Below are 12,500 nucleotides of genomic sequence, written 5' to 3'. Positions count from 1 at the left end.
TTGATTGATTCATTAATCTTTTTGTTTTATTTTATGTAATTACTTTCGTTTGTTCTGTATTTATTTGTTTAACGAATAAGGCAGAGTGGGAGACAATAAGCGTAAACAATTAACAAGGTGGCATTAATCAAGCTGATATGCACTGTTTCAAATGTCAAGAGTGTTGCTGGTGAATCAGAAACAAAAACTACTGTTAAATAGACTTGAACTGGTGAGTGTCAAGCATAATCGAGGCGCGTCTAAATTGTTAGATTGTCCCTGTGTTCCCTCAAATCGCACAATTTTGACCCATTTTGAAAAAAAATAATAAAAATCAACAACACAAAATAACCTTACCTACCTCACATTTTTGCAAAGTTTGAAACTTGCTCTTTCAGAAAATATAGGAAACATTTGAAAGAACATACCTTTTGTTGTCTTCACATCCAGTCAAACTACCTCTTTGAAGCAAAACACAAACAACTTTCTACGTCATGGGTTCATCATACACAATGTCATGATCGACACTTTCATTGCCCGAATCATCACCCAAATTATCGTCCATTGGCACAAACTCGTCACCAGAATCTAAAATATCATCTCCACTATCATCATCACCAAGGTCAAGCTCAGAACCGTACTGAATAACAAGTTCTAGCACTCTTTTCAAGTTACTACGTCTTGTCAGCAGAACGATCCGCCATCTTGGAAAAGTCAAAACACGTGGGTCGCACACCGTCAACAAAATCAAATTAATCCCAACAATTGAAGGGAAGGAACTGTTTACAGTGAATGGTTCCACTGTAGACAGATAGAAGTTTATTGCGGGGGTTGTTTCCCTTGGTCAGCAGGGCCGTTTACACCGTTAAAAAATCGTAATATCCGTCGGAACTAAACTACAGACGTGCGTGCAACGCTAAACACAGGTGTCGGAATTCCAATTCCGATACACAGCGAATGCGTTTTAAGTAACACGTGCAACAGTAGGAGCAAACTGAAAAGGATATCTCTCTCTAAAAATCAATTGTTATAATCGCTAAAAATCCGTTTTTCAAAAAGGTAAAGAGAAAGTAAAACAGATGCCACCGGTACCACCAACATAACAACAACAAGGACAACAAAAACAAAAAAGCCAAACACCCCGACCCGTTTACAACAACAATATGATAATAAGAGAAAGAAAGAAAAAGATCAAAATAAAGAGGGAACAAGACAAAGGCAGGAAGAAATGATGAATGGGAGAAAGAAGGAAAGTAAGAAAGAAACAAATAAACAAACAAGGAGGTAACTCAATTTAAAGTCCTTAGAAATAGACAATGAAATTACAAAATTACGACGAGCTTACCATAGTAGGTGAAGTCTTCTTCTTCAGCGTTCCAGAAATTCTGGTGACGTGTGAGCTCGTTTGCCCATTTGGGTTCCCCACACTATATTCTCTAAGAGCATAGTCAGCTCACTCCGCTTTCGTTGGGTAGGCATGCTGGATAACCCACCGAACTCCGACATGGATTACACTTTACAGGATCTTTTCCGTGCGCACTTGGTATTGTGCTTGCATATACACACGAAGGGGGTTAAGTCACAAGCAGGTCTGTACATAAGTTGACCTGGGAGATCGGAAAAATGTCCACTCTTAGCCCACCAGGCGGCAGCGACCGGGGTTCGAACTCACGACCTCCCGATTAGGAGGCCGACGTCTTACCACTGCGTCACTTCGCCCGTCTAAGTGAAGTCTAATTGTGGTTTTATTGACCACAATGGAGAGAGGAAAGGGATTACATGAGAGTCTTAAATTCTTACCTTGTCAAGTTGTTAATAGTCAAAGCAGTGATTGCACTAGGCTATCCCTCTGTATTTTAGCATGTTAGTTCCCGAAGAGAACAGTTACTTTCAGAAGGACAGTCATGAAGGAAAAAGCACAGCACGTATGTACATAACAAGTCGCGCGAGGCGAAATTACTACATTAAGTCATAGACCAAATAGCCTGGACCGCCAACTCGTCACGTGACCCTTCGAGGTTACGACTCTCGACTTTCAAGGGCGCGTCACGTCCGGTTTGAAAGGCCAGCGATTCGAAGACAGTGAAAAGAAAGCACGCTCCAGTTATTTGTGACAATGGGAGGTGACAATGAACTGCATTTTCCAAAACTCCAAACTAAACTTAACAAAACTCATCGAAAAGCATGTTCCATATGCACTTTTGCTGAGTTTATTTTAGCATTTTCAGAACTTACCTCGGCAACTTCGTCTATGTTTACAATCGACACCAGATATGACGTCCCCCTGATTTCTGAAAGGCCATGTAAGCGTAGGTTCCTAAATGCGAGAGGCGCTACCTCGTAATAGAGAGAAAGAGCGGAGAGAGAGCTAGTTGGCGGTCCAGGATAAATGGTCTATGATTAAGTCAAGCTGTCGAACTCACAGAATGTGAATGAGCGCCATGCATTTTTCACCAAGACCGTATAGCATGGTCAGACCCCCGCTCGTGCAAAAGGCAGTGAAATTGACAAACCAGAATAGCGCGGTAGTCAATCAATCAATCAATCAATATGAGGCTTGTATCGCGCGTATTCCGTGGGTACAGTTCTAAGCGCAGGGATTTTCTAATTTTTTTATTTTATGCAATTTATATCGCGCAAATATTCAAGGCGCAGGGATTTATTTATGCCGTGTGAGATGGAATTTTTTTACACAATACATCACGCATTCACATCGGCCAGCAGATCGCAGCCATTTCGGCGCATATCCTACTTTTCACGGCCTATTATTCCAAGTCACACGGGTATTTTGGTGGACATTTTTATCTATGCCTATACAATTTTGCCAGGAAAGACCCTTTTGTCAATCGTGGGATCTTTAACGTGCACACCCCAATGCAGTGTACACGAAGGGACCTCGGTTTTTCGTCTCATCCGAAAGACTAGCACTTGAACCCACCACCTAGGTTAGGAAAGGAGGGAGAAAATTTCTAACGCCCTGACCCAGGGTCGAACTCGCAACCTCTCGCTTCCGAGCGCAAGTGCGTTACCACTCGGCCACCCAGCCCATAATGACGCACGGTAGTGGTTGCGCTGAGCAGGATATCACGCTTTTCTGTATCTCTCTTCTGTTTAACTTGACTAAATGTAAAACCACACGGTCAATGACGATGTCCTGCGTTCGCTCTCACGCCATCCAATTCCGCTCGGAATTGTGGGAGATAAAAGTATCTGTAAAGAGAACCATATGTGACCCTCCACCACGAAATGAGTCGCATGTCACCTTTGCATGATTTTCATATTTTGACATTTTCCTAAAGAGTTTGTTATGCTCTATCCAGTGGTGAAACCCGTTTTAGAAAAGAGCGAAAACTGTTATAAGCCTGTGACTAAGGTGACCCTCACACTGTTACCAGACACTCCCCGGACTTTTATTAAGCCTAGCGCAGAACCGCGCGAGGTGACATGCGACTCATTTCGTGGTGGAGGGTCACATAATTATGTACTTTTCCTCCATGCTAGCAAAGCAGGATTCACACGTTTGAAGCTTGAAGATCACCGAGTACTTGAATTATTACAATACATCACAAGACATTCGAATCAAACTTGGGTGTAAGTCTATGTAAGTTCTGATGACATTAATTTCCGTTGCTTATAGACGAAGATAATAATACATGGCTTGCCCTGTGACCCCAAAATTAAACGATTTTTAAAAAGATTTGCTTAAATTATATTGAAATGCGAGCGAAACCAAATGTCGCTCTTAAAAATCGGAAAAAACAGCACAAGACAATACCCTCAAGAATGTCTATGCCAATGTTCATAAAGATCCGTCGAGTAGTTTAATATGATATATGCGTTACACACACACACACACACACACACACACACACACACACACACACACACACACACACACACACACACACAAATAGACAGACTTTACCACAAACAAAACACATGCATGAGCATATGGACGGACATACACGAAACAGGCGAGCAAAGGAACCACCGACAAACAATCAAACAGACAGACAGACAGACAGACATATAGACAGGTAGTCAAACAAATAGTCAGACAGACAGACAGACATACATGAGGATGAAAGTCGCGTGTTCAGTCCAATGCTTGCGATTCTCTCAGGTGCCAGGAGAATGGTTCCCGATAACTCTCACTCACTCTGTAAAACATATCGTATGCATTTAAGAGCGCTTACTTCCCTTTGTGTATCAGACAGACAGACAGACAGACAGACAGACAGAGAACAAGAACAAGAACAAGAACAAGAACAAGAACAAGAACAATTCTTTATTTAACGAGGGTAATAGAGTAAGCAGTGATCTGCTTTTTTTACATCTGGCCCTCGCCCTAAAGAGGGACTGGTCTAAAATTGCTAAAGAATAGCAAGTAAAGAAAACTACTGCTACATGATTATAATAAAATGAAAGTAAGAACATATCATCAATTTACATACAATACATTGCTTACATGAAAAATGTAAGTTCATTTGACATGAGTTAAGAATTATAGAGTAGATTGCACTGACGCAACAAAGCTGTAAATGCCTTGACAGACAGACAGAGAGAGACAGATCTAGACAGACACGATGGAAGAGAGATAACGTTATAAGCAAGCACAGAAGTATCCTATTATTGACCACACTACTCGAAGGTTACAGTTAGAATAAAATCTGAAACAGATGACACATTTTGTGGAACAGGCACCTGTTTTAAACAAACAAGCTTATCGTCACGCTCATAAGAAAAATACCTATCTGAATGTTAGGCATTTCTGTAGTGAAACTACAGGGGAAGCTACTGGAAGGGTATTTATCATGTGTTAGAGAGTACAAACTCTCAGACCATCGGAAACCATTGCCACGGTAACGTAAGCAAAACTGCCGATCTCGTTTCTTGAGTTAGGCACTTTTTCTTTATGATACAGAAAGACTTGTTTTGAGAATGTGAAAGTATGCACAAGCTCTTTGTGGGTTGTTATGCAGTTTTGCTGATGGAAAATGTTGATGTCAGCTCTTTATCTCACGTTTATCCAGCTGTCACCGCTAGAGGTAGGCAGTTTGCAACTTATAACTAAAATGAGATAGGCAGATTGTTCAGAAACTAAAGAAAGTTGTTTGCGTTTTTTCTCAAAACATAAACAAATGACATAGGCAATTACCTTATGAGCGTAACGTTATCCTTCACTGTATCAGCTGTACAAGATCCAATCTCTCACAACCTTGTTGAAAAAACATAATACGGATATCCTTTTTTGTTTAGGCAGAAGCTCTCAAGGTAAACGAGAAATACAATGCTTCCATTTGTCAATGTACGCATACCATGTGATAGTAGTCACACCCACACACCCACACACACACACACACACACACACACACACACACACACACACACACACACACACACACACACACACACACATACACACAAAAACACGCATGCTTTCTCTACATCCGCAAAGTGATTCATCTATTATTTTCAGTTTTGCACCCATGAAGTACACGCCCATCAAGACACCCGCACATATATATTTCACCGATCGGTTTAAATACACAGGCTGCTGAGACGTGAACGCAGATGATTTTGGTGGGATCTAGGAATCATCGTCATCACCACCAGCAGCTATACAACAACCATGGCAAGCGTGCTGTTGTTGTCGTTGATGTTGTCGTTGGTGATACTCCTGGCAATTTTCGTTCTTCCGGCTTCTGCGGCGACGTAAGTATAATTTTTGTTTAAATATATAAACAGAGAGTTCATTGATCTGGGACCTGCCTAGGTACAAAGTGGAAGATTGATAGCAAGAACTGTACCAGAAAATGACCTAATGATAACAATACTAATGCATGATATGTATATCTAGCGCATGTATCCAGGGTTTAACCCTGCTCAAAGCGCTGTACAATCAAAATACTACGACAACATTACATTATTTAACGTGCAATCACACACATGTATATCAATGAATAACACATGGATCTATAAAACATTATCACAAACACACGCACGGGCACGCACACGCACTACACGGGCACACACACGCGCTACACGGGCACACACACGCGCTACACGGACACACACGCGCTACACGGGCACACACACGCGCTACACGGGCACACACACGCGCTACATACAACAAATTGCACAATGCTACATTAATACTAATAATAATAATAAATAACTTTTCTATAGCGCGAGTCCCATCAATTGGCTCCAGGCGCTTTACAAATTCATTATAGAATAAACTAGCGCAAATCAACAAGCATACAAAGCATACATTTAACTGAGACATAACACCAAGATCCCATTATCACAAACATACACACGCACGCGCGCACAAAACACATACATGAACAACTATGTACAGTACATGGGACAAAAGTGACCACGGTAAATGTTTGCGGAAAAGGTGTGTTTTTCGTTTTGATTTGAACTGAGATAAGACCGCCCTGATATGGCCCTTCGTGGTCGGCTGGGCGTTAAGCAAATAAACAAATAAACTGAGATAAGGAAGAGCCATTAATCAGTCCGTATCAAACTCTTCAATTCAGTTATTTATGCTACATGCGTGACAGACCACCCGTGTCATTACAAAACCATAATTTCTCACGTGTGTATATTTATCATGATAATGAGGTCGGGTCAAATAAAAGTCTTGCAGGAGCCTCAGAAATAACGTTCCATTGCTCACGATGACCAAATCACCGACACAAATTGTATTCTTGAAACATTCGATGTCTTCTTTGTAAGACTTCTGAGAACTTACAAGTGGCGCTATAATTGCTATTGTGGTGTCTTTTTGCACTCGTTTTTGACATCAGAGATTTCATTTTGGAAGACAGATTCAAGAAGACACGTCTTTAATTTGGACATTACGCCTCCGTCTGGAAGTTTGAGGTAGAAGGCACGCAAGTACAGAATGTAGGATAAGCTGAAATATACCGCCACGCTCATAAGAAAAATACCTATCTCAGTGTCAGGCATTTTTGTAGTGAAACTACAGGGGAAGCTACTGGAAGGGTATCTATCATGTGTTAGAGAGTACAAACTCTCAGACCATCGGAAACCATTGCCATGGTAACGTAAGCAAAACTGCCGATCACGTTTCGTTAGGCTCTTTTTCTGTATGATACAGGAAGACTTGTTTTGAGAATGTGGAGGTATACAAACGCTCTTTGTGGGTTGTTATGCAGTTTTGCTAATTGAAAATGTTGCTGTCAGCTCTTTATCTCACGTTTAACCCGTGGTCTTTCTTTCTTTCTTTCTTTATTTGGTGTTTAACGTCGTTTTCAACCATTCAAGGTTATATCGCGACGGGTTTAACCCGTGGTAACAGCTTGGGATTGGCAATGTGCAACTTATAACTAAAACAAGTCGCGTAAGGCGAAAATACAACATTTAGTCAAGTAGCTGTCGAACTCACAGAATGAAACTGAACGCAATGCAACGCAGCAAGACCGAATACTCGTAGCATCGTCAGTCCACCGCTCATGGCAAAGGCAGTGAAATTGACAAGAAGAGCGCGGGGTAGTAGTTGCGCTGAGAAGGATAGTACGCTTTTCTGTACCTCTCTTCGTTTTAACTTTCTGAGCGTGTTTTCAATCCAAACATATCATATCTATATGTTTTTGGAATCAAGAACCGACAAGGAATAAGATGAAAGTGTTTTTAAATTGATTTCGAAAATTTAATTTTGATCATAATATTTATATTTTTCATTTTCAGAGCTTGTTTTTAATCCAAATATAACATTTATATGTTTTTGGAATGAGAAAATGATGGAGAATAAGATGAACGTAAATTTGGATCGTTTTATAAATAAAATAATTTTTTTACAATTTTCAGATTTTTAATGACCAAAGTCATTAATTAATTTTTAAGCCACCAAGCTGAAATGCAATACCAAAGTCCGGGCTTTGTCGGAGATTACCTGACCAAAATTTCAACCAATTTGGTTGAAAAATGAGAGCGTGACAGTGCCGCCTCAACTTTCACGAAAAGCCGGATATGACGTCATCAAAGACAATTATCAAAAAAATGAAAAAAACGTCTAAGAATATCATACCCAGGAACTCTCGTGTCCAATTTCATAAAGATCGGTCCAATAGTTTAGTCTGAATCGCTCTACACACACACACACACAGACAGACAGACAGACAGACAGACAGACAGACACACAGACACACATACACCACGACCCTCGTCTCGATTCCCCCCTCTATGTTAAAACATTTAGTCAAAACTTGACTAAATGTAATGATATAGGCAGATTGTTCAGAAACCAAATAGAGATTGCGTTTTTCTCAAAACATAAAAGAAATGACACAGGCAATTATTTAATGAGCGTGACGATAGCTGAATTGTGCACGGCTTGTGGCGTCATAATTATATGAAGAAAGAAAAATAAAACATTTAGTCAAAACTTGACTAAATGTAAAAATGAGACCAAAAAAACCACTTGTCTTTCCACCGTGTGTCCATCTAAAACCACAATAAAGATTAACTGTACACATTTTAGACCGAAAAAAGGAGGAAGCAATTGCCAATTGACGGGCGCAGTGGTAAGACGTCGGCCTCCTAATCGGGAGGTCGTGAGTTCGAATCCCGGTCGCTGTCGCCTGGTGGGTTAAGAGTGGAGATTTTTCCGATCTCCCAGGTCAACTTATGTGTAGACCTGCTAGTGACTTAACCCCCTTCGTGTGTACACGCAAGCACAAGACCAAGTGCGCACGGAAAAGATCCTGTAATCCATATCAGAGTTCGGTGGGTTATAGAAACACGACAATACCCAGCATGAGAGATGTTCAACGTGCGGGCTACATCACCTGCCTTGACCTCTCACCAATTCATTGTAAAGCGCTTAGAGAACGTCAAGCGCTCTATAAATCTCCCATAATATTAGTATTATTATAACCAAGCTTACTCGCGAGTTCAAAAGTTAGTGCCAATACACCAGAACACACAAGGTCCTTCTCCTCCAGGACAATGCCAGTCTCCACACAATAAGGGCCGTTGTAACACGAAATTTTTACTCCACGAAAAATGTACTCCGGAGTAAAAATTTTGTACGAAATTCTTACTCCGAATAAATGTTCGTACGAGAAAAGAACTCCCCAAGGCACGAACAAATTACTCCCTCCACGAAATGTTTACTCCCCATTGTTTTTACTACAGTAAAAATCTCGTACGCGAAAATGGGATGCGGGCGAAATGATAATGCCAATATGTGATCTCGCGCAAACGATTGTCGCGCTCCCTCCCTCCACCCCTTCCACCACCAAGACTAACAGGGGACAAGGGAGTATAAATTTCGTACACCTGGCATGGAAGGGGCTTTTCTTTCTTCAAATTTTCAAAACTTCGAATTGTACTGAACTTGTCTTGATGAAAAAATGATTCTTTTATGATTTAAGAATGTTTGTGTAACAAGCTCTCACTTTATTATCTACCGCCCTGATGTGGCCCTTCGTGGTCGGCTGGGCGTTAAGCAAACAAACAAACAAACTTTATTATCTAGATTTTAAAAGTTACTTCTAGCGCCAAAACGAGGCGCCTGATTTGTCGATCAGACGGTCCACGAAAGAAAATCTGAAAATTGCTCGCTCTTTACGTAGGGCACCTAGGATGTTCTCAAGCGGTGAGTGTGTAAACGAAAGGGTTTTTGTACTGTGTGTAAAAGCCTGACAGTATCTGTGATGGTTTACGGGAGGCTTACTGTGCCTTTAACGTCTTTCCTGATTGACTCAAGCCAGGCACTTGTGACTTTGCATCGATTTGGGAAAATATTACTTTTTTGTCATTGTCCGATGGGGACCCAGTAGCTCAGTTGGTAGAGCACTGGACTTGGGATCCTAGGGTCGCAGATTCAAATCCGGGCCGGGACGGACACGGGTCATTTTTATGTGCAGACTCAGAGACGGTATCCATGTTCCAGCCCCGTGTCACTACAGTGCACAAAAAAGACCTCAGTTATTCTGCCATAAGTGCATAACTGATTACACCTAAACACGTACACACCTGGGTATAGCGCGACTTGTTGCTGTCAGCTTTCCACTGGGAGCGATGGGACAATAAAGTATTGAAAATGAAAAAAACGAAAAATTCAAATGAAAATGAAAATTGAAAATGTCTGTTTCAGATGCAGCTACTCCTGTTCCCACGTTAAGCAAACCACCATGAGCTGCGGAACCTGGGGATGGAGTCGATGCAAACACACCAAGTCAGTTTACAGTTTAGTTAAATGAGAGTCTTTTGACCACTACATTTTGAACATATCTATACATATAAATAAAAGAGAGTGTCTGTCTGTCTGTCTGTCTGTCTGTCTGTCTGTGTGTGTGTGTGTGTGTCTGTGTGTGTGTGTGTGTGTGTCTGTCTGTCTGTCTGTCTGTCTGTGGTCGCCATACCTCAGAGATGGCAAAAGATAAGCACAAGATATTTTGCATGCACACTGCCCTGGACCCACAAATGTGCACCTGGGTTTTAGTTTCTCCAGACATTGTTTCCTTCCTCGGATAATTACCCTCCCCATCTATCAATACAGTCTATATAGTGCAAGGGAGGTAAGTCATGGTTTGTCACCCAGTATACCGTGTCATTCTCAAGGGTTACCCGCCCGCTATCATCCCGCTATCATCCCGCCGCCCCCCCCCCCCCCCCCCCACACACACACACACACTAACCCTGCCCCCTGCTCCCCCTCCCTGCCTTCCAGATCATCGCGAATAATGTTTACGAAACGATCGCCTCAGTGAAAGATCACGAGAATTTACAGATTTCTCTCCCCTGTTCAAAAAGGTATGACGCGCTCACTCATGAGGTATGCGTGCTTTGATCAGACGATAACTACAGTGGGTGTGAGAAGGGGTAAACAAATCACGAAGAACACGTTGAACCAAATAGAAACTTGCCTTGCCTATACATCCAAATGTATGAGCTCACACTGTCATTTTTCTTATCCACATTGGAATAAGATTCGAGAGGTTTCTGAGAGAGGGGAGAGCAGAAACACCCGGGCGAAGCCGGGCCTGACTGCTAGTTTTGTACATATTTTGAACATATTTTGAACACATTTCAAGCACATTTTGAACATATTTTGAACACATTTTGAACACATTTTGAACACATTTTGTACATATTTTGAACACATTTTGAACACATTTCAAGCACATTTTGAACATATTTTAACACATTTTGAACACATTTTGAACACATTTAAAACACATTTTGAAAAAATTCTGTGACAAGTTTTGAACACTTTGTTACAACGTCCTAATAGCGTAAGAGGCACTCATAATAATCACAAAGTGTTCACACGAGAACAATATGTGTTCATTTGAACAGTAGTGAACACAATGTGTGCTACTTTTGTCAGCTGAACTATGCACAATGTTGCAACGTGTTCAATACTTGTTACAGAAATGTGCTCACAAAGGGTTTAGTGTGACTGATAATTGGAAAGATCCATGGAAGAGAAATGTTCAAACCGATGATTGGAATAAATGCGATTTTTAAACGGGAGACAAAATCAGACATGCAGCCGGACGGATATATGACATTTGTCAAGAAAGGTACACTGGAAGACGGACTGACATTACATTCATATAATTGTGACCCTCCACCACGGAATGAGTCGCATGTCACCTTTGCATGATTTTCATATTTTTACATTTTCCTAAAGAGTTTTTTATGCTCTATCCAGTGGCGAAAACCGTTTTAGAAAAGAGGAAAAACTGTTTGAGTTATACGCCTGTGACTAAGGTGACCCTCACACTGTTACCAGACACTCCCCGGACTTATATTATGCCTAGCGCAGAACCGCGCGAGGTGACATGCGACTCATTTCGTGGTGGAGGGTCAAATTTTATTATTTCACAGATAAACACAGGCAGATACACTGGAACAGTCACACAAAAACACAGATCTACCAACCGACAGATGGACAAAGAAAAAGGGGAAGGGCCACGAATATGGACCACCTTTTGTTTTGTGTTAATAGCTAGCTTGTTTTTCTGCGAAGAAGTTTAATTAATTTTGTGCTTGTTACTTGCCCTGTCGTTATTTTTAACAGTAGAGCGAATTAATAACAATTAAATATAGAAAAATGGGCGCCTAATATAGAAAAATGAAGAGGCCATCACGAATTATTGTAAAAAGCTCACTATGCTTCAAATCAACACTCTACAACTCAGTGTGCAAGTCAGACGGTTATGCCCCCTCTTTTTTCCGGCTGGTAACTGGCGCCACCTCGCGGCAAGATCACACGAGAAAGGAAAAAACCCTTGCATTGGTCCCAAATAGCATATCGGTTTGGTAACCGTTCGTGTGCAAGTCGTGCATTTAAAACGGTAAACAGACAATGGTCAGTTCTGGTGAGTTTATGCCCCCTCTTTCTTTTGGCTGGTAACTGGCGCCACCTCACGGCAAGATCACAGGAGTTGTCTCGCGTTATCACCCCAGAAACGCTCATTCAAGTCAATATCAGATTAATCTGTTTCGGTTTGAAGAAAGCAGTATTGAAAGCA

At 41.3% G+C, this 12,500-nt stretch overlaps 1 protein-coding gene across 1 annotated transcript in view; it reads left to right on the top strand.

Annotated features, from left to right (window-relative positions):
- The first annotated feature begins 5,500 nt into the window (after window positions 1-5,500).
- LOC138949336 (hemicentin-1-like) overlaps window positions 5,501-12,500 on the top strand; it is a 14,862-nt gene continuing 7,862 nt past the window's right edge. Inside the window, exons 1-2 of the mRNA XM_070321128.1 lie at window positions 5,501-5,694; window positions 10,115-10,195. Coding sequence (XP_070177229.1) covers window positions 5,612-5,694; window positions 10,115-10,195 — 164 coding nt within the window. The 5' untranslated portion in view covers window positions 5,501-5,611. The remainder of the gene's footprint in view (window positions 5,695-10,114; window positions 10,196-12,500) is intronic.

This window comes from Littorina saxatilis, linkage group LG15, assembly GCF_037325665.1.
Source record: "Littorina saxatilis isolate snail1 linkage group LG15, US_GU_Lsax_2.0, whole genome shotgun sequence".
NCBI lineage: Eukaryota > Metazoa > Mollusca > Gastropoda > Littorinimorpha > Littorinidae > Littorina > Littorina saxatilis.
This window is presented reverse-complemented; position numbering and strand designations above follow the sequence as displayed.